The sequence below is a fragment of the Amblyomma mixtum genome, chromosome 1, assembly GCF_055824585.1.
Source record: "Amblyomma mixtum isolate Tamu chromosome 1, ASM5582458v1, whole genome shotgun sequence".
NCBI classification, from domain to species: Eukaryota; Metazoa; Arthropoda; class Arachnida; order Ixodida; family Ixodidae; genus Amblyomma; species Amblyomma mixtum.
This window is the reverse complement of record NC_143012.1, coordinates 280255440-280279077: the sequence shown is the minus strand read 5'-3', so window position 1 is coordinate 280279077 and position 23638 is coordinate 280255440. Positions and strand designations below refer to the sequence as shown.

Below are 23638 nucleotides of genomic sequence, written 5' to 3'. Positions count from 1 at the left end.
TATATATTACACCACCATGTATATATGGCATCACAATAGAGATGTTTCAAGGCGGTCTTGTATTCATCTCTGATTAAACATACCAGAAGCCAAAACAAGCAGTCGACTGCTTTGTAACACAAGAACTAAATATGCTTAACAAGCGGCTCAAACGGCCCCGCCGTGGTGGCTCAGCAGCCGTCGCTCGGCTGCTGGCCCAAAAGACGCCGGTTTGATCCCAGCTGCTGCGGCTGAATTTCGATGGAGGCGAAATTCTAGAGGTCCGTGTACTGTGCGATGTCAGTGCACGTTAACGAACACCAGGTGGTCGAAATTTCCGGAGCCCTTCACTACGGCGTCCCTCACAGCCAGATTCGCTTTGGGACAGTAAACCCCAATAAACCAAACCAAACACCAAACAAACAAAGCGACAAAGCGGTATGCCAGTAGCTTTGAAGAATGAACTAACACTGCAATGATTCGCGGCAATATTCAGAAAACAATATGTTTTAGTAATCTCTGGCCCGGTTAAACACTGACCCGGTGATTGGCCCGGCCACCCACTGCACAGGTATTTCAGCCTTGGCGATGAACTTTTGCTCTGGACACCCGTGTGCACAGCAGGCTAATGCGAAAATATTGCACAGTGCTGGAACAATTAAACATCGCCGATGAACTACCGTCTCGCCCTTGCTGCTGTTGTTGATGACGATCGCTATCGTGGCCCCTTGATACAGCACGTGATGCGCTTGAAAACCTTTGCCTGTGGCCCTTCATCACTGGAATCTGACCGCGCCCGTTGCGGTCGCATTTCGCTGGAGGCAAAATGATAGACGCTCTTACACTGTTCGATGTCAGTGCGCGTTAAATAACCTCTGGTGGTCTAAAATATCTGGAGCCCTCCTCTACGGCGTCCCTCAGAGCTTAAGTAGCTTTGAGGCGTTAATCCCAAGTTTAAGCTACTGAAACCTGTGACCAGGAAAGTCACTTTCATGGAGGAATGGAAGCTCAGGAGAGACCCTCGCTGTCCGAGCTGCACGCCAAAAAGTGTGCCGGACCTTAAGTCACGTGCTTTCGCAAGGACTACTGAGAGTCTTTGGCTGACGGCGCCGCACATGGTAACGCTGTGCGCAGCGGCGTCGTCTGCTACATTGTCTGTTGCGCATGCGCAAGCGTGCCGAGGCGGCGGCCAAGTAGGGATAGGGGAGGGGGAGCTTCGAAAAAAGTGATGCACGGTCTCTCCTGAGTTCTTTTCCTCCCTCCATTGTAACTTCCTTTCAGTGGGAGGTGTAAGCACAGAGCGTAAACTTCATCTTCATCTGTGAATATTCATCACCTCTGAACTTTGTATTCATTGACAACGCCCCAGTCCTGCGTTCGCAATGAAGTCGCTAAGGTGGTTCCGAGCCTCAAAACAGCTGCATTTGTTATCTGTCGCATTCAACACTTATTTTAGCCACCTTTTCGGCAATTTTTTCCTGTAATGTTTTAATGCTTGCAAGTGTGATGGTGTAACATATCGTAATAGATGCACTGGGAAACCTTTTTCGCCTATCAAGACAATACAAGCTTTGCTTTTTCTCCAGGGTGTTCAAAAACCAGAAAACAGCCTTCGCATTGTACCTTCAAAACCAAAAGGCCAGAGCGCACCGCCGTTGTCACTTGGTGAGAGAATCCCATTCTGCATGTACAGGACGTGAGTACGGCTCCCACCGCCGGCATGTTTTTGTCTCTTTCTCTACGCATGTTTTTTTCTTCTGCTTTTCTAATCAATTATCTTTAAGCGATAACATATTCAGTAATATTCTAAATTGATCAACACCACAAAATAAATAAACTAATTAAAAAAAATCCCCTGTGCCCCTTGATTTCTGTGGCTGTTGGCTTCTGTCATATTTATAACGAGCCCCTCATTACCCTTCCCTTGTTTGCTTAATTGCTTAGCGAGGGCCTCGATTCTGGCAGCCTTGACGCCATAGGAAGCATAAGAGGGTTCTCACGCAGCTTCCACCCTCTCCGTTCGATGACGTTCTACGTCACAGCTGCGGTAACTCAGGACGTTCTACGTCCGCCGCTTATGAACGTGGGTGGCGCTGGTGAACACTCTCAAGGTTAGGTTACTTGTAAAACATAAATACCCCCGAAAGCAGAATAATTGACAGCCGTCGCCGTAGCTCAGAGGTAGAGCACCGGACGCGTAATTCGGAGGTCGTGGGTTCGGATCCCACCGGCGGCATGTGGTTGTTTTTTCTTCTGCTTTTCTAATCAATTATCTTTAAGCGATAACATATTCAGTAATATTCTAAATTGATCAACACCACAAAATAAATAAATTAATTAAAAAAAATCCCCTGTGCCCCTTGGTTTCTGTGGCTGTTGGCTTCTGTCATCTACGATGCGTAGTACAATGTCCCCCCTAAAACGACCACCTCAGTTAATTCTTTTCTTGCGTAATTAACCCCACCTTACAAAATTCACAGGGACACCTAATTACCATATACGTTGCAAAGCGAAAGCATTATAAGCTGCTGATGCCTTCACCGGAAGCGACGTCACGTAAGGTCTGCTGCCGTCACTTCCGGTTAGGAGACGTTGCTTCCCTCCTGCCAATGGGAGAATTTTATTTCATTTTATTAGGAGTTCACTGCCATCGCATTAAAATAAGATTCCCCTTTCCCCTGCTTATTAGTTGCAAGGAGTGTTTGCTTTTTTATTTTACTTATATCCTAATAAAAAGCTTGTTTTGTCATATTATTATGCGCTCTTCCCTCACGCACTCGTTGAAAAAGAACGTCTTTTTATGGCTTGATTTTTATTATGCGCTCTTTCACTCACACACTCGGTGAAAAATAACGTTTTTTTTATGGCTTGATTTTTATGCTACTTTTCTTTTATAGTCCTCCACGTAAGAAGTTTAACATTCGCTTCATTAGGGAGTGAGAACTTGCCCGCCACAACTACTGCCGACCACAGATACTAAGCCTTTCTCGTGCAAGTAGATTTGCAGTGAACACAAAGGAAAGCGGTGGCGGACCATTCTTCATGCAAAAAGCGCAAACTGACGGGTGCAAGCAAGCGGATGGCAAGAACTTGCCATCCGCTTGATGCTCCTCGCGACCTGAAAATGTCGACGCCCCGGTCTGACACGCAAAAAATGCTCTCCCCGCAAGCGCGTGGCAGTTGTTTTTGAGTCTTCTCACGGCTTTTTTCGGTTCTCTTCCAGCGTGAGTCTCACTTCAAAAAGACGCTGCTCGCTTTGCTGTCTCCCAGCTTCTCGGAGCCGAGAGCAGCTCTTAGATGCCAAGCACCACAAACCAAACTTTTGGCGTTGCGGCCTGCTGTTGACCACACATTTCACTTTATTTTTCCAGGGCCAGATTACAAGTATGCATGCCTGCTCGCATATTTACATAACCTGCATTTCGGCTAGATCTTCGAGTGGATCGAAGTGCTGCGGCTTCTCGTGCAAGCGACTACAAGCAAGCGAGACAGGAAACTGCGCAAAATATAAACGCTAAGCAATGTTTCCCGCCCCTCTTTCGAAGATAGTAAACTTCAGTCATGCAGAAGGCAGAGGAAAGCAGGTTCATCCTTGCAAGGTCGTTGCGGCTCCTGATCTTTCAGGAGGGATAAATAACTCAGATCAAGCACTCCAATATATGTATTTTGAAAAACTCTCAAGAGCAAAAACAGTTACAGTAATTAATAAGTAAACAAACTCTCTGATCGAAGGCAACCCGGCGATAGCTCCATGCATGCATGCCCCAGTACACCCACATTCATCTCCATTTCATTCCTTATAAATCGCTAATTATTCGTTTGATAGCTGTGCTCAAAAGTTCGTCATATTGGAAGGTGAAAACCCAGCCTCGTTCTTGTTTGGTATTCCACTCAATATTCAATTGGTCGGATGATGCAACGCAGCGCTGTGTTATCTTTATTTCAGTGAGCAGCCTTCTTCACTTGCGGTACCGCGGTCTCAAAGGTGATCACCGCCTGGCTAGAGCTGGTTAAATTCTACTCCAAAGTGTGTTTCTAAACTTCCTATGTTGTCACTAGTCGTTGCGTTCTTTCTCTTTACTTTGTTTTCTTGGAAAAATTTTTTTTATCACCGCAATCATTTCTTTTTCCCACCATTCCTTAAGTGCACCCGCTTTCCTTCCAACAAAAAATAAATATGTGCCTAGTTTCTGTCGCATCATCCTCAAAACTTAAGAGCGTCGTTTTTCTTTATTGTTGTTCCTGTCTTAGCGCTTGAGAAGCGCAAAGGCCGTGTCTGCATGCTTGGTATCAGCCAAAACATTCCCAACTGGTATATCATTCAAATATACAATCCCAGCGCGCAATGACACGGTAACCAGGCAGCGCAATTTTTTCGATTACACCAACTTTCACCTTCATTTAGTGAGCAGAACCACAGAAAAATTTCCATCTGAGTTGAACGTATTTAAAGAAAGGAAGCTTGCAATTTAAAATTTTAAAAAGTTTTTCCCGTGCGAATCCGGTGGATTCGAATCATATCAACGTTCGAATAAACGCTCTTTTCACATATGCTAACAGAAATTTGAGAAATGCAACTTACTGGACATCCTCGAAGCGCTCGAAATACACGAGCGCTGAAGACGCGCCCATGCTTTCTTTCTGATTGTTTGGTCAATGGAAAACTGAAGAAAAAGGCGCTGCAAACTTGGGTTCGGCACCAATTTTTTTGTGCATCTCTAACCATAAGAAATGGCGCTTCGACAAAACGCTGTTTCTGATGAAACATTTTTAGAGCTAGCCCAGCACGGCTGTCGGTCGGCCCGAAGCTACAGTGAAGCTTGAGAGCGGATGCTTTTGTCATGATATTTTTATTCGCCACACGAAAAAAGCAGGAGTAGCATCGTCTGACTTCAAGTTTATTTTAATCGGAAATTTAAGAATCCGTACAAAATACTTGGTAAGACTATGCGCAGTTCCTATGCTTACATCCAACAATAAATAAACAAGTAACCTTGATTCTATAGACCAAAAATGTATGATCCACTATTCTTTTCACCGCCTATTTGCCACTGCAGTAGACCTGTTCAGTGACACCTGTGGGAAATAGTTTTACACTTTGAGGCCATATAGCATTTCCGTCGACTTGTATATGCTGAGAGCTTGCATTATTACTTGAGCCGTGTCGTCGGGACGTTCAAGGCCGACCAAGGCCGACGACATGCGTTCAATGTATTCAAAGGCAACACGACAAGCGGTGTTGTGCTGCCAGAAAGGTGAGGTGTCGTCCGTTTTGTATTGAGTCTATATTCCAGGCGAAAATTAGTTGCGCTTTTTTTTCCGCATCACTGTGAGAACAGTAAAAAAAAAAAAAAAACACCCAATCCTTTCCTTCCGTTTCCTGTGTGTATTTCAACGTGTGAATCCAACGTAGGTCTAAAAAGAAAAGTAGTAAACAATGCAAAGAAGGAGCTCGAAATAAAATTTTTTATGGCGTACCCAAGACTTCCTCAGCATTCCATAAGCCTACTATATAAATAGAAATTTTGATGACTAACACCGGCCTTTCGAAAATATCCCTACGACATTAGCTACACAAAACAGAAGTCCGTTTTTCACGGAAGTTATCCCTGTGAACTGGGCATAGTTTCCTGTAACTTTATATAAATACTGCTTTAAAGAAAAAAAAAACGTAATAGTGTTTAAGTGAGCAGTACGACGTGACAACCCCTGTTAAGTGCCAGCCTCGCAAGCCTAAATACACAGACCCGTCGTTTTGTAATGAGAAGGAGTCTGATGGAAGCCCCGCATTCTTGATGCTGCCACGCACCGCTGCTTAATCCCAAGCTGCGACAATATCTCACGAAATTCCAAGCCCAGAACGTGCGTGAAAGAACGTGCCTTCCGGCTAGATTAATTCTGCCACGGGGGCTTCGGTGAAAGGGGCAGCTGGGCCAGTCCACCGAAGACATGCGGACAGCCCTGAATTTCACAGGGTCCGATCAATGACAGCGCAACCCTGCCAGTGGCCGCCCGTCCGTTGCAGGATTCCATTAAAATAGCCGGCCTGACAGTGAACCTGCCTCGCTAAGCCCCTGGGAGATACGTACCCGGCGTTTTCGATGGAGAAGAGAGTTTTCCTGGACTAAGCAAGGATGTTGCTTTCATCGCCCAGGCGTCGCAGCTGATATTAGCAGTAAACGAAACTATATTAGGAGAAAAAAAATTCAGTCATCCAAATTTATACCAACCAATGCGTCGCCTAATTGCTTTTCCCCAGTGAACGTGTTCAAGAGTGCTGGCATGATAGGACAGGTACTATGTTGGTTTAGTCTCCCGGAAAATTGAGGAGATCTAACAGCCTTTTTCTTGATTGCGTGAGGCTCAACATAGGCTTTATTCTAATTAAGTGCCGCCTTGACAGCGTGAGGACCAAAAGTGTCAGTGTGCAAAACAAGTTTCAAGCTGTGGCCTTCGATTCCTATGAGGAACGGAAGATAATGGCAGTGGCCGCACTTCCATGGCGATAAAATGCAAGGACACCCGTCTGCCGTGCGATGTTAGTGCATAATAAAGAACTCCATGTAGTCAAATTTATTTCGGAGCCTTCCGCTCTACGATTTCTCTCATAACCCGCGTGCAGCCTCAGCGCACCGCAGCCCATAACCCGCCTCCTTGTAACGGTCTGATGCAACTTGTTCGCAACAAGATCCCTCATTTTGTAGAAATACAGCTATGTGCGTGGTCCTGACTGCCTTTGTGCAAAAAAAAAAAAATACAAAGCACAGACTTCGAGCACAAAACTATTATGCTACCTTTCTGCTGCTGTTTACTTGGTGCTGCCCAACTAAAAAACAAAAGAAGGTAGATAACGTAACCAGTGGTCAGTGTCCGGGTGAAGCAGTTTTTACCGGTAAAATCTTTTTTGCAGCCCATTCCTGTTCTCAGCCAGCTCCCCTTCTAACACGACATTCGTTAGGAGTGTTATCTTTACTGCCCAGCGCAAGAAACAATGAAGTCAAGAAAGGCAAGCAAATTTATAGCAGCAGAAAAACCCGTGGCAATCTCGTTACACAATGTGCCTGTCTCGCAGTTAGCTACGCAGCGCCTGCAGCCTCGGCGGAGTGGTTAGTTCCCCAGCGGGTGCTCTAATGGTAACAATGCCCGTGCCCCCGCAGTCGCTGACGCGATAACACTTATTAGCCACGCAGGGATTGTTCCCCAAAGTTGCTGCTACAGTTCACAGTCTGTCTGCACGAAAAGCAAGCTTGATGTTCAGTGGCGGTTTTGGGAGATTCCAGCGTATTTTGGTGCTTTTTTTTTATATCTGCTCTCACACTCACGTTTTGTTCTCAGCATTGTGGACGATATTATAGGCAGAGTAGAGAGATTTTTCTAACGTCTTATCTTACGATATCGGAGCTTATTATTATTGCTTATTTTCTGGTCAATTCCTGCGCTTGCTTCAAAAGAATGGCACCATGTACAGCAAGCAGTCAACGAAAAATACAGGAGACTCACATATCTGTACCCCACCGGCAACCCACAGGAATATTTTAAGCATGAAATGCTTTTAGCCCCCGTTGTCGGCAGTGTGGTGACGTCACGCCGAGACCGAGAGCCATCATCCGGGCACTGAAATCCACTCATCCGGGCACTGAAATCCAGTCATCCGGGCACTGAAATCTACTCATCCGGGCACTGAAATCCACTCATCCGGGCACTGAAATCCACTCATCCGGGCACTGAATTCCAGTCATCCGGGCTCTGAAACGAGAACATCCGGGCACCGTACGAGACTTAACGAGATTTAACGAGACTCTCTAAGCCCTCCTACGCGACCGGCATGCAAGCGCCGGTTGGTCTCCAAACGAGACAAAAAATAACTGCTGCCAGTGCCTTCTCAATGTTTATCAAGATATCAGTGGAGCTGTGGGTTTGATAATGCACGGAATTATAATTTCCGATTTCTAATAACGCGTGCAAAAAGCACATAAATGCCACGTTACACTTCGTTGTCATACGTGATCTCTTAGGGGCTTCGCGCATCGAAGCAAAGCCGCGCAGGCGCACAGGGGCCCGGGGGAGAAGCGCTGTGTTCAAAGGGCAAGGCATCGCGCCGAACGGGTGGTGGCGTTCCTCCCTTCCTTTACGGTGCGGTTCGGGTGTCCACCGAGATGGCAGAGAATTACTGCGCCATTTCCTTTCCTCAAAAAACCTTGCGGTCAAATGGCAAGGCATCGCGCTGAACGGGTGGTGGCGTTCCTCCCTTCCTTTACGGTGCGGTTCGGGTGTCCACCGAGATGGCAGAGAATTACTGCGCCATTTCCTTTCCTCAAAAAACCTTGCGGTCAAATGGCAAGGCATCGCGCTGAACGGGTGGTGGCGTTCCTCCCTTCCTGTACGGTGCGGTTCGGGTGTCCACCGAGATGACATTAGGCCCGTAAACATTTCATGCTTACTCTACTCTCGTTTACGGGAGAGGCAGAGATTTTTTTACGTTTACTTACAGCAGCTAGCTTTTCCTTCTAGAAAACGACAATTCCACAGAACTCTGTCTATCATGAACAGAATTCTAGAACTTCAGCCTTCGAGAGGACACTTATTAAGTAAAACTAAGACTGAATAATTTAGTGTCCATGCTTTTTCCTCTTTTCTGAACAACAAAGGTCCATAAACATTCTGCATTCTGGAATTATGCATACGTCTACTTGTAGCATAATCGTGGCCGCAAAAGGTTCACTTGCAGATGCAATGAAGATGCAATAAAAAAAAAACTGGGGCGTCCTTAACCACGATCTTAAAGAAGAAAGTACGACAACATTTGAGTTGTCCGACCTCATAAAATGAAATGTGTGAATTAGTGGGAAGTTGTAAATGGATTACTGTGAATTAGTAGGATAAATGGGTGGAATAATTTGTGCAGTGGGAATTAGTTGGTGGATTAGTGTATATTGTTGAGGATTAGTGGGCTGAATTAGGTGAATCTGTGGGGATTAGTGGGTCGGGTTAGTACAATTCTGTATGATAATCCAATGGAAGGTACTCTAACGTTCACTCCTCGACTAAACACGTTGTGAGGCAAGCTGGTGAAGCATGGTTTCTTGAAGTTTTTTCAGCACTACAAAAACGAGGACACCGAAAGAAGTATACAGGACGGGCGCTGTCCTGTGCACTTCTTTCTGTGTCCTCGTTTTTGTAGCGCCGAGAAAACTTCTTCCAGAAACCAACTTCAATCCTCGGGTTTTCAAAATCCGCGGTGCTGATGACGTCACGACCCTCTCGAGGAAACAAAGAACTTCGTTACGAAGAAACCCGATGGTTTTTGCAAGACGAGAACCTAATTGCAATTGGCTGGAAAGAAGTGACGTCTCCATCCGGAACTGACATCATTTCCGGTAAAGGTTGGTTTAATGGTTTGACGTCCAAAAGCGACTCAAGCTTTCAGGGACGGTGAAGTGGATGACTCCGGATAATTTCGACACACTGAGGTTCTTTAACGTGCACTGACATCGCACCGCACAGTACACAGGTCTCTAGCATATCGCCTCCGTCGAGTAATATGTTATCTGTGGACGGCTGAGACCTAAATATTCATGAAAAAGGTGTGATGGAAAGAGAACCTACCCGAGGAATTAAATTTCGAATCTGCTGCTGGGGTATTCATGAGCACCAATCACAGAATGCGGTCCAGAAGGTTGTTTCCAAAATTCCTATTTCCTCTAAAAGATATAAATATGTCTTTAAAAATCAAATAGAAAACCCATGATTTAAATTTTATTCCTAGGAGAGGATCAGCGACAGTGTTTCATGTAGCACCGACTTCATCATACAGAGTAGACTTCCCGCAAACCCCTGCAGGTATGAGAATAAAATGTTAACGCGAAAGTGTATGTCCGACTCGACGAAAAATCTGGTCGTGTCGCAAAATTTTCGTCCTTAGATAGCGTCACAGCCGCATGGCCTCGCGGGGGTCATTCAAGCAACCCACAACGAACACCCAGTACAATAGGAATGACGTCTCTACACAATCCCTGACTGGTCTACGGGGTCATGACGTCATCCTACCGCCATTAAGTACTGCCTCTGAAACGAGGTGTCCCATGGTTGCAAAGAGGAAGTTAACGAGCAGACTTTTTAGCTCATTGTTTCTAATGATACAGGTTGTTTCGTTGATAAGCAATAAGACTCTCGTTGCCGCACGTAAAAACTGCCTGCGAATGCGCCTTGGCCTCCCAAAGGGTTCGTCTGCATCAGCAACAGTAGCGGAGGCAGGATGTCTCCCACTAGAGGTGATTGCCGCCCAGGAAACCATGCGTACCCATCTCCGCCATGTCCAGCAAGGGAAGAAGCACTTCCTGCACCGTGTCCACCTAACTCACAGCAAATCTAGCTTTGGCCAGGCCGTGCAGCTCCTGCCCCTCCCTACTATTAATCACCCATAGAAACTGCTACCTCTGGCCTTTACCTCCATGGACACTCTCTCCTCTAAAGGTGAAGAAGTTTGTTCCAGGTCTGAATGCAAAGAGCCGCATGCCACAGGCAGCGCTTCTGCAAGCTACTCTCGCCTACTTAACGGAGGAATATAGGCAGCACACCCATATCTTCACCGATGGTTCAACTACTAAAGAAACCTCTTCTTGTGGCCTTTATGTGCCCTCAACAGGCCATGCCATTTCTTACCGGCTGCAGCGGAGGACATCCTCTACGACAGCTGAGCTTCACGGCATTAAGGAAGCTGTTTCTTACATCCTGCGCCGATCCGCCGGCCGTTGGGTTATCTTCACCGATTCAAAAGCACCTCTGAATATCCTGGCCAACCTGCTGAAGAAAACGAATCACCAGCCAGTTTCTCTGGACATCGGGTATCTACATCATTTAGCTATTGCGGCAGGCCACTGCATAACATTTCAGTGGGTACCTGCTCACTGTGGCATTCAGGCTAATGAAAAAGCAGATGAAGCGGCCCGTAAGGGCCATCAACATCGGAGATACATTCGAACTTTTTCACGAAGTCTGATGCGTCCCAAATGGCTAAAAGTTTTGCTTCCGAAGAAACGTATCGGCTTTGGAGTTTTCCGACACATCAGTACCAATTTCTTCACTCAATCGACCCACATCTTAGATCAAGACTCTCACCCAGAATTCCTCGACATCAGGAAACACTTTATCATCGACTTCGTCTGAATGCGGCATATACAAACGCCTTGCGATACCGTTTTGGACAAATGAACAGTCAGCATTGTGACAACTGTGCCTCGATAGAAACTCTGGAACATATCTTGCTTAAGTGCCCTGCGTATGCTAACGAGCGTGCGTACTATGAACATTGCATGCGGAAGCTCTGCCCAGTGCCCCTAACAATGGACAAAGTTTTAGGTCCCGTAGCCTGCCTTAGGCAACAGAGACTTGCAATGAACTTTCTATTTACATATTTAAAAGACATTGGACATCTCGATAAGCTTTAAATTCACTTCATGCAGTGAACTTCGTCAGCCCATTTGTCGGACTATGCGCTCCATCATTCCATAGGTTACATCAGTACTCGCCATTGCATCCTTAGTACCCATTTCATGGCCGCATTTTATCTTTTTTTTTACCTCTTCCACACTGCTCTCCTTCTGTCTTAATCTCCCAAATTCCCCTCCCTACGCAGAGTAGCATGCCAGCGCCAGCGATTTTTAAACGCCGGATAAATTCTCTGTATTTCATTAAAGAGTCTCTCTCTCTCTCTTGATATGCTTAGTAAAAAATTATTTAGGTAGGTTTGACTCTCGACTCGGTTAATAAATGGACACGAGAGACACTGACTAAGCACTAACTGGTGTTATTGTCAATTAACGAACCAGGACTCACCACAAACAATGAGGAAAAAAACTAGGTGTTGTAGGCAGAAACAATTTCGCAATCTTCCGTTTCGTCGTGGAGAGTATATAAATTGTTTACTCAACTGCCTACGCAGTCGAAACCTCACAGCACTGTCGCTTTTCGACCCAGGCACTAAATTAAATGCGTCTCTGTAAGACTTCCTTACGAGGCTGTGTTCGAGTATGGCTTCGGGCAAGGTGAAGCCCGAGTACCTTTTCTATAAGGCAGCCTGCGGCCAGGGCTTTTTGTTTGAGTTTCAGGAGACGGCTGCTCACCGCCTACAGTTCGACCCGTAAGCTGTTTCATTATTCCAGATCAACTAATTCTTTGAAGTCTCCTACGACAGCGCTTCCAACTTCTAATTAATATTTTAGTCATTGACAATAACAAAGGCGGCATTTTTTTTTCTGCTTGCATGGTTAGAATTCGTGGGCTGTACAAGACAGCTTTCGCAATGTGTGCCTTTCTTATTTAATACCCAGAGACGCGAAAGATGCTCCAGCAGGACCGCGCCGGCTATAGACAAGAAGGGCACAAAGAAACAGGGAACTAAATTTACTATGGGGGAAAAAAAAGGCACAACGGACGAAGAGGCCAAAAATTGATTACAGGCTCCTTTCAAAGTTACAGAAAGGGACGTTCTGGGCAAACAAACAAAGGGCCCTTTCTGAAACCTGGAGACGCTCCTAACAGTAGTTCTTAGCTTCACAAGGTGCTGCTAACAATGCGGGTCAACACGGCATTTAACTACGCTTAGGCAGTGGCAGCTGCGAGCTTCAGCGAAACCAATGAAGCGAGTGAATACGCCCGAAGAGGGCACCTTTGTTGGTAAGGAAATGCCTGCACGAGCGTAGCTTCTTCAAAGAAAGGCGGCAGCTCACATTGTTTGCGAGCCAAGTGCTGAAAGGGTTCTTAGAAGTCCGCCCGCCGAGGTACGTCATTAAGGCGCTGTGAGCGTTAACTTCTATTAACTTCAAGTGCGCTGGAATCGATGACACTGTCACGGCCTCTATTTCTGGGAGGTGCTCTCTCTGAAGTCTCTGGAAAGACTGACTGAACGCCCGCTGCGAGGTTGTTTAAAGCCAGCCTCCGTGTTGGAAGGAGTCGTTCAAGCCAGGACAAAGCTGATTCGCTTACCCTATCATATCGCAGGCCGCTGTGCTTAAAAATTCAGGGGGCACTTTGTTGACCTAAAGTGCGGTGAGGCGAAAGCCTTAAGCGCAGTGTTGCTGCTTGTGTCACGGATGTGTGGTTAAGATGTACTATCGCGCTCAATATGAGTTGCAACGCGCGGTCCTCGACCGGGGCTCGTTTCGTGGTGTGCCTCCTCCAAACAGTCGCTCGGAATTCTGGGAGAAACTTTTTCCTGAGCGGGGGTGCTGTTGTTTCCTGGAACAGCAGTTTCTCCCAGAATTTCAGCGACTGTTTGGAGGAGGCACACCACGGAACGAGCCCCGGTAGATGACCGCGCGTTGCAACTCATATTGAGCGCGATAGTACAGCTTTGCCTCTAAGAGTGGAACGCGACAGCGTCTTGCAACGCTGCCAGGGAGTCCACAGAACGCCATCGCCAATTCGGCTCTACGCCTTGCTCGACGGTAAATTAGTTTTTTAGGAAAGGTAATGTATCTCTCTCGCATATCTCGATGGAGAACTGAACCTCGCCGTAAGGGAAGGGAGGAAGTTGGGAGTGAACGAAGACGCCGTATTAGCTAGACGCGCTTTTGTTCATTCCAAACCATCCAGCTGGCATGGCGAAGTGGTTAGCGTGCTCGTCTCGCACTCCAGAGACCCTGGTTCGATTCCCCAACTCGACCAATTTCCTAATCGGTTTTATTTATTTATGTGGCCTGACTAGAAATGTTAATTAGGCTATTTGCTCTTTACCATTGTTCTAATGCCATGCATCATGTCCTGTCACTCACCTTTCAAGTGATGGAACTCTCTAGAATGTTCGACACAATGTCTTATATTGTCCATTTATTAACGATGGTTAATGATAGTTAAATATGACTTGCACATTTCGTGATACTAGTTAATGCACGGTTAGTAATAGTTAACGAGACCTTAACTCGTGCATTGATTAATTATTGTTAGTCAAGGTACAGGCGCAGTGCACAGTCCCACATGCCACTTCTTAACTACTACTAATTACCAATTAGTCATTTAGTTTTTAAGTATAATGATATAATCATGAAATCCCTTTATATCATGTTCCGATGTCTTTCGATTGCACCCGATTAAGTATCCATTGGCTATTGATTGACATATACCCATATAAGGCATGCATCCGAAACGCGGACACATTTGCTAACGTCTTGTTCTTGAGAGTATGAGGCATTAAAGGCTTTCGCCTTAATAGAATTCGAGTGCGGAGAACTTTAGCAAGAATTGCATAATTTGTTCGGCCTAAAAGCAGGTTTCTGAGTGCGACCCATCAAATAGAAATTATAAAGAATGTTTCTTTTTACTGAACAAACAAGCATGGATGCCATTCACATTCAAGCATGCTGCAATGAGATTTGAAGTTTTCTGCATAGTACCTAGCCATCCACGCACGAAAAGGATTAATATGTCAAAATTATAATTAGCTCATGCTGGCTTTCCTACATTGTCATTTCTTGTTTACTTGCTTTCTTTGCTTACTGTGAAATTTGACCAAGACTGTTTAGATTTTTTGATAGTCGTGCAGTCGGTAGAAAACATTTCTACCCTCCCTTTTTTATGACCGTTTCATGGATATCCTTTTTTAACTCAATCAAATTACCTGATTGATTATTTTCTAATCTCTATTCTATACGCGTTTTTTCTTTACACGTGAGACATAACTACAATAAGCCTTTATTTCTTCTCGAGTAGCTTCTTTTCTAACTATGTGGAGCCGTTTCTCTCCTTATATCCTCTTTTGTCCAGAGTTGCCAATGGGCGAAAATTAAAGGCATATTTCAAATTTTGAACCTTCCTCCTATTTTTTGGTAATCTAGATCGAATAAAATCGGTTCATCTCCCACGTTCCTAAAACCAGTTGGTCCAAACTGTCCCAGAATGACGCGCATGCCTCGACGTCGATTTACATAACTCTCTCCCGGAGACACTTGTGTCCTGGATAACTCCTCGGAAGGCATGACAGTTTGTTCGTACGATATTTCTGGGACGGGAAAGGATTCACCGTCCTCCCATGCACCCCAACTCACACAGCCGGCCGCACTCCATCGATCGACAGCTCTGGCGCGTAGCGTTTCCTGAAAGAGAACGTGCGCGGCCTTCGCTGAATCTGATCAGCGGCTGTGACCTTAAAATAATTCCTAGAGTAAACAGTGGGCTCCTTCCCCACTTTGAGTTACGAACGAAGGGACCGAGGGGTTTAATACAAGAGTGAATGTACGTGAGCATTCTTGTTTTATATTTTTTGGCGAAGTTATCTTTTTCATGCAGAAATTCGACCAAAATGTGCGCACATAGATTTCAGCTTGAGCTGAATTCAGCCAGTTCATTTCAAATGCACTGACGTTGAGGACCGTAGACAAAAAGTGTCAAAATGGGCTTCACGGAGTCTCTGGCCACCTGTACATGGCAACATGCAGCAAGCACACGCAGTCGCCAATGATCTGTTTAGGGAACAAACGCAAATAATATGGTAGTTCGCATAAATTTCAGTACAAAACGCCCTTGGTGTCATAGGCTGTAGCCATTAAAATGAAATTTATTAGATGTGTAGTGTGCCAACTGTGACAGGTTCCGCTACCGCCATGCGCCGACACTGCGCTGCGCCTGACGACGACGAAGCTATGCGCCGACACTACGCTGCTCCTGACGACGACGAAGTTGCCCCGCTCTCTTGGTGCTGGCAACGCCCGTCTACGCTGCCAGATCCTGCACGGCGGTTCGGTCTTCTCTTGAGGACGCCTAATAAACGCACCCCTACAATTGGTGCAGGTGCTGGGTACGTCCCCTACCAACCTGGAACTCCGGAGCCGTACGCTGCCGCCTGTGTCAACCATGCCAGATGAGACTGCCCCAACACCGGCGGCCAGTTCAACCACCGTCATTTGTTCTGGCGCCATCCGGCAGCGTGACCCTGCCCTCTTCAGTGGGACTGCCGACCAAGATGTTGACGACTGGTTATCATCGTATGAGTGAGTGAGCAGCTATAACAAGTGGGATGACACTATCAAGCTGAGTAACGTCATCTTTTATCTCACGGACGTGGCGAGCCTCTGGTTTCGAAACCATGAGGCGGACCTACCCACTTGGCCCGTATTTAAGAAGAGCTTTGCGGAAGTGTTTGGCCGCCCTGCGGTGCGCAAGCTCCATGCCGAACAGCGCTTACGGGACCGCGCTCAACACACCGACGAGACCTTCACAAGTTGCATTGAGGACATCGTTGACCTCTGCAAACGTGTCAACGCCGCCATGCCAGAAGCGGACAGAATCCACCATATCCTCAAAGGCATCGCTGACGACGCATTTCAGATGCTCCTCGCGAAGAATCCCACCACCGTCAGTGAGGTTATTAAGCTTTTCCAGAGCTACGACGAGCTCCGCAAGCAGCGCGCTTCTACACGGCGTGCCGGTGTCTGCGACGAAGCCCTCTCCACACCGGCCCTGGGCGGTACTACTCCTGAGGACTCCCCTCTTCTCAACCAAATCAAAGCCTTCGTTCGTGAAGAGGTCGCTCGCCAGCTGTCCCTCATATCCCATTTTCAAGACCCCGCCCGCCAAGTTCCTGACTCGACCCCGTCTTTGGCTCCTACCATTCGCCGTGTCGTGCAGGATCTGGCAGCGTAGACGGGCGTAGCCAGCACCAAGAGAGCGGGGCAACTTCGTCGTCGTCAGGCGCAGCGTAGTGTCGGCGCATAGCTTCGTCGTCGTCAGGCGCAGCGCAGTGTCGGCGCATGGCGGTAGCGGAACCTGTCACAGTTGGCACACTACACATGAATTAATTAAGGTAAGAACTGGACATATGAGCCTAGCCACCGAAGATTAAAGACTATGTAAATGACGGAGGACAAATACAATAATTAGATTATAGAATGCATTCACAATATATTAACACTACACATTTAGTATTACTATAGTGGCACTGCAATCAATAATTACAGTGGCTCGGCCCGTTCTTTATTATTAGAAACCATGATCACGGTGGTGGTAAAATTTCTGTCGTATACTTGACTTACCACTTCATTCTACACATATCTGCCAAAAAATTAAGCAGCCGGGTGGAATATGGCTTGGTAGATGCTCGTGGAGCAAGATATTCGAAGTGGAGGAGAATGTTTTTAGCTCTTTTCTCAACAACCAAAAAAATAAGAACAAAACGAGCCTCAGGGAGAGGTGAACGAATACAGCAGTCAGTAAGGAAAAATTCGGCAAGTCCTTCAGCCACAAAATCATTTATGAAAGCGGCTGTTTTGTTTATCGAAACTGCCACAGTCATAAAAAAATACGCTCCATGCAACGGACTATGGAACAATAAAATTTTTAGAGACTTTTAGAATAGGGTGACCCTATCGGTTATGGGCATAGGGGAAGATCGGAACGCCAGTAGGCAGGCGCAGGACAATATTCCTCGTTACCGTTCTAGGTGCGCGCACTCTGGGCCCGCTATTTCACAATGCTCGCAATCACGCAAAGTCCACTATACTGAAACTCTCTAATAATGTCCCTCCGTTTATTGTCATGCGCATGAGCACTAGCGCCCCTCTATCCCCCCTATGCCTCTAGCCGATAGGATCATCCTGTTCTATAAGTCTCTTTTGACTTCCACGTCTTCCTCTCTGGAGTTTTTCAGTTTCCAGACTATATAAAACGAAGAAAGCCTAGTCTTTTAAACTCCATCGATAAAGGTTCTATTCAGTTTAAAATTCTGGCAAAACTACCACACAACACACAACCGCTTAGCCAGACGGAAGCCAAGAGGCACTTAATATGAGCTCAAGCGATGTGTTGGTTTCAACATTTTTCAACTGTGCATACACTTAGTAAGTCGTGTTTTTTTCTTCAATGATGTGCCTGCGTTTTTCTTCTCATAGGCAGAGTTTACAAGTCAAATAGACCTAGATGGCGAGCGCGAAGATGTGGCGGAAAGGGCAAGGTTTTTGAAAACGAGACACACCCGCCGCGGTGGCTCAATGGTTACGGCACTCGGCTGCTGACCCGAAAGACGAGGGTTCGATCCCGGCCGCGGCAGCCGAATTTCGATGAAGGCGAAATTCTAGAGGCCCGTGTGCGGTGTGATGTCAGTGCATGTTAAAGAACCCCAGGTGGTAGAAATTTCCGGAGCCCTTCACAATGGCGTTCCTCACAGCCTGAGTTGCTTCGGGACTTTAAACCACAATAAACCTAAACCAAAACGAGACCCTCAGCTTGCTTCTCGTGAAATCTATGGCTGCACTCAAGCTTAACCTCGCTTAGATTCTGCCAATGAAGCAAAGTTGGCACGTTGGAGGCGCGAATTCATCCTACGAATTTCTTCAGTGGAGGCTAAAAATCTACAAAAAAAGCTACACAAAAGTTCCGCACTTCGTTTTTGTTTCTAACTCGTAAGTCTTGAATGTCGCGCTTATATAAGCCACTACGTCAATCTGAGCAAGCAAACTTGTTTTTTGTTCCTGAATGGGGTGTGGCACTTTGGTCAGTGCACAGCCTGCAATGGGAAAAAGAACACGTGCGTTGAAACGCCTTACATCGTCGATGGTCGAGTATCAGCCGAAGACGAAGCAAATACCTTCTGCTGCCAAAGGTTAGAAACAAGGAGCGACATTTGATTAAGGCGAACAGTCATTCACCAAATATCAAAGCCCCTCCTGTACAGCCTCAGCCCTACTCGAACGAGCACCGAATCTGAGAACGGCATTCCATGTCGTCACGGCGCCAACGACTAACCCCTTTCATCAAGCCTCATTCGAGCTCTCCAGTTTGAGTTCGAGGTTACCGATTGGGCCGGATCGACGTGCTGCTAATCAGCCTTCTCGGTAATCCGAGTAGCGCCGCTCTTCTGATATTACCGCCTGCTTTGAAAGAAGAAAGCCCATTACGGGCCAACATGGGTTGTAGCAGGATCCCGAAATTCTTCCCAAGAACTAACGAGATTTGCTCGCGTCGACTGCGCGACTTTACGCAGATAGCTCAGCCATGGCTTGCGAAGACATTCCGTACTGGCAATTAGGATTTAGATCACACGGTTCAGAAACAAACGCGGCAGCCGGACCGCACCAAGTTGCGCAAGCTGTGTCATTTCAGGCCGAACTTGTTGAAAGGGCTCGAATCGAAAGGGTTCGAAGGGTTCCTTTGAACTGACGTCCGGAGAATGCCATGTTCGTACACTTTTTAAGTGATAACTTTAAGGCTCCCGTTCTGTCATCGTCGGCGTCGTGGGTGGCATTATGAACGAAAGAGCAGGTGGCAGTTAGGTCACATGAAGTTGTGACGTCAACACAACCTGCTTACCGTAGCAGGTGGCGACCTGCCCATCACATTGTGAGAAAACTGCCCACCATGGCAGGCGGCAGTTAAATGATTGATTCAAGTTTGGAAAATTCACCGCGAAAAAAAGACTGGCACAAAAAGTATGATCAGACACGAGCGTTGACGAGGTTTTCGGTTTGTCGCAAAGTTCATTATTATTGATTGCTCGAGAGAGGTCGCTCGAAAAAAAAAAACTGTCTCCTAAGCACCGCTGGTGGCTGTGTTTTGAAACAGCCACTTGCTGGGACCGAGCCGGATCGCTTAACCGCTGCAACACGCCACTGGGCCTGTAGTGGCATGAAGCCTCCCGACGATCTATGAACAAGCCGCCGCTGTGGCTCAGTGGTTGTGGTTTTCGGCTGCTGACCCGAAATGCGCGGGTTCGATCCTTGCCGCGGTGGTAGCATTTCAACGGAGGCGAAATGCTAGAGGCGTGTGCACTCTGTGGTGTCAGTGCACCTTCAAGAACCACAGGTGGTCGAAATTTTTCGGAACCCTCCGCTACGGCGTCCTTCATAGCGTGAGTCACATTGGAACGTTAAAACCCTTTAATTACAAGCCACACCCACGATCTATGATTGTAGAGAATAACCAATTCTGCATGCAAGGGCATGCATGTAAGCAGAACCTAGGCGCTGTTATACGCAAAGCGGACCCTAGACCGCCGAATAACAAAGAAACTATCACTACTTATCATCTCCCTTAATCTGACGCCTTTATTTCCACTATTTTGTTTTTAAAGTATTTGTATGCCTTAGACGCCCTTTTTTGTTCTTTAATGTAAGTTTAAAAATTTCTAAACAGGAAAAATGATCTTTGCCCCCTCTCTTGATTTGAGACTTTGTTTAAGGAAATCAAAGGTGGCCATATAATGCACATTTTCAACACTGAAATTCTGCGCACTACTAGCGCAAGGCGTGGACGACGAACGCATCTCCGTCATCCACGCCTCGCTCTTGTAGGACGGATGTTCAGAACGCGTGTTCTCAGTGACAAAAAACACAAAATTGTCCGCACCTAATACAGGGTCAACAGGAGCCGCCTCTAGGAATATGTGTATTATGTTATTGTCAAAACAGGCACACCACTCCATATAGGCATTTGAAAGTTTCTTGCTATTATAACATCAGGCCTTCGCTCACCTTCATGGTCAACTTACTGCAAACGACGCGTACGTTTGTTCAGTACCTCTCGCCTATACTGCGTCAGCTTAAGATACCTCCGGAACATTCATCTCGCAATAGGAGTAATGACACCGCGTCAGCAGGATTGGCGTCACCCTCTTAGGGCTCTTTGGGTGGCAAGTCTCGACACATACCAGTTCCGAGCACTGTGGCTCAAGGTGTCCCAATAGCCAGGGCAATTTGGAGGCTATACGCGGACGAGCAAAAACTAAAAGAATGCGTGTCGTGCCAACGTAGGGTTGGCCTCCCTCCAGTCAGCTGTTAATCTTGGACAGGAATGAAGAGCTCTACGACTTGGGCTCACAATGACACTTGATTATGGGGCAATCGCACTGCGCCCCTCGACTGAAATGGCACGTGCTGCGAACAGCACGATCGTTAAACTGCTCCCGCGCCTCCCACGTGTCGTTCTCATCACTGCTTTTCCCCCGACTGCGTCCAGTCAGCCACGCATCGGGCATCTTCCGTTGAGCGCCGAATCATACTACTTCGCTCTGCCTTCCGTACATCACGCGAAACACTGAGCAGGCAGAGTGCTCGTTATTTCTGACACTGGTTTGGGATCTTTACTCACGTCCACTTCCAGGCCTGCAGTTACTATGTATCGGTCATCATCTTCCCATTAGACCAGTAAGATAGGAAGAAGATAATAATGCCGGCAGGGCTCAAATAACGCTTGTAGAGAGGCTGGCCGTGACAAAGGAATTGGTGATATTTGTTCATGTCGCTGTTTTCTGAGGTTTGGCCGCCACGCGTTTTTTTGTTGTTCTGTATGCACTTTTCATAGTATTTTCCTTGTTTTTCCCCACCTGCCCCCCCTGCAGCGATTTTTCAAGAGGTGTGATACGGCTGTTGCTTACAGTGTAATAAAATCAAGGATTTGACACAATGATGTTATGTTACCGGAAGGTTTAAAATTCTCTTTTAAAAAAAGGTTTAAAAAGTTTTAAAGGTTTAAAAAAAATGCGAAAGTTAAAATACGGTAAAATTATTAGTACCCAAAATTTGAAGTCCTGTTCTGCAACGTAATCTAAGATTGATTTCTGCATTACCTTACTGAAATAAATTCACTTTGCGCACAAAAAAGAGAAGTTTCATTTACCTCTGCATAAACGCGGCATAGAAACCGCTATTTTGTGCAGTTTTATCCTTTACTTTTTCTTGTCGGTGATTTTTAATGAAATAAATAACTCTGAAGTTCTTCGCGTTGACAGGTTCAGAGGAATATTTCGCGAATTATACAAATATTTAGAATTATACAATCTAGCGCAAACTGTGGCAAGCACTAGACAGCAACCTATGCCACAGAAAAACAACTTCCTTCTTAGAAATGGTCCATGACGCGAATTTCGCTACAAGATTGTAGTTCGACGTGAGAACTTCAACTATGTAACAAGTCAACCATCTAGTCAGCAGGTATATTTTGCAATCGTCCTGTACACTGCTGTTGCAATGGGTGTCGCGCGCTTGCCCTTTCTGTTTATCATTGTTTAGGTATGTCGGTTTTCTTCTCTCAAATGGCCGCAAATCCTGCATCCTAGGTTCTTTTCTCGCATACCTTGCATTCTGGTGTGGTACTCACAATGCTCATCGTCTGTCCCATAATGTGGGAACACCTACAGTGTTCAACTACCTTAATTCCGAAAATCGCTGCCGGAGAAACCGTCAATACTCAGCTATACATGTTAATCGCTGCAAACGCGCATATATATATATTTTTTTTTATTTTAGAAAGCGAAAATTGCTCCTTTCAGCATTGCAGGAGGAAGGCGGAGGGAGGGGCATCAAGCTCAATGCAATGCAAACAAATAACACGGTAACAAATATTGCAGTGCAAGGAACACATTTCCACAAGAATATAAAAGAAGTAGGGTGATTAAACAGAACAAGCACAGAATATACGCAAAGTCACCGGCGCATACATAAGCATTTAATATGTCAAGCACTTTGTCGTTGCGTTTGATGCTTCAGTCGCATTGTCATTTTTTTCTTTTAAAATAACATTCTTTATACGTTTCATTTCATTTCCCGAAATAACTTTTGGGAGCTTTGGAAGCAATTCCAGCTTCTGAGTAATATTTTCAAATTTTGCGCAGTGCTGCCTGACGTAGCGTTCTATGCGAATAGGCGGACACACTTTCAATCGCAAACAGCTTTCTTGTCGATATCTTTTCTTCAGACCCACGATCTTCACCTGCAGTCAAGTTGAATCAACGCTCCATATTTTGGTCATCGAGGGACACGCGTGAAAGTAGAGCCATTTTATTTTTACTAAAGCTGTGCGCATATGAAAGCCAAAGACGGATTACAAAGACAGATTCTTTAAGAGGATTACATATCAGCTTTGGGCTGGGCGCTCCCTGGCGCAAAAGATGAGGGCGTAAAAGGAACAAAATAAGCGTCTGTAGCCACTAATCTAACTAACAAGCTCAGCGACACAACTACGCTCAAGAAGCGCAGCTCAGCCTACAAGACAGACGACACGGCCGAAAGGAAAGCAGTCTTCTCACAATCCGTTTGTCGCAATTAACGACCCTGCCTATTTGAGATAACTTAGGCCAGAAATTAGCTCGTATGTGACAGTATCCTTCGGCGGCCTCCGGCGACCCCGCACGGCTGAAGCAGTACGTAAGACAAGCACGAGCGGGTGCAAGAAAAGAAAAAAAAAGTCCGAGTTGGCGAGACACAGAAGAGAAGACAGGAAGTGCTCTGACTTCTATCACCGCTGATGTCGCTACCAAGAGGCTGACGCCGAGGCAGAGTCGGGTTCGTCTGGCCGACCGGTCCACCCGACCCCAGCCGACTAAACAATCTGGTATGCGGTGGTGCTTCCTAAGATAGCGAGCGTTCGCCAAGCGTTGAGTTTGTTATCCCTAGTCGTGGTTGGCGTCACTAACGTCGGAATGATTCACTGCAAGCTCCTTTTCGCTGCTCTCAGTCCTATCGACAGCGAAGGAATTGATAGACGGTAACTAAGCGTTCGACGAAGGTGGTGACCGGGCCGCCTGCGGTACTAACCCAGGTTCCCGCATACTGCTTGGCTGTCCGACTGTGATCCTTTGAACTGCAAGCAAAGTTCGCGTTGAGCTCCAGGAGGTCTGAAAAAAAAAAAACAGTTTGATAAATAACGAAAACTTTTCACCACGTTGATTTCTGGGCAG

The 23638-nt window shown here is 46.3% G+C and overlaps 1 protein-coding gene across 5 annotated transcripts in view; it reads right to left on the bottom strand.

The window, feature by feature from the left end:
* Positions 1 to 23638, bottom strand: part of LOC149371891 (uncharacterized) — a 197149-nt gene that overhangs the window by 156012 nt on the left and 17499 nt on the right. For 3 of the 5 annotated variants that reach the window (XR_016286939.1, XM_089566208.1, XM_089566209.1), the window contains exon 3: positions 23496 to 23575. Coding sequence is in view for 4 of the 5 variants with exons in the window: in XM_089566208.1 (XP_089422334.1) it covers positions 23496 to 23575 (80 nt within the window). In the remaining variant the exon portion in view is untranslated. Of the gene's footprint in view, positions 1 to 13348; positions 15069 to 23495; positions 23576 to 23638 lie in introns of those variants that run through there. The other 2 variants (XM_089566207.1, XM_089566206.1) reach the window with 1 other exon arrangement.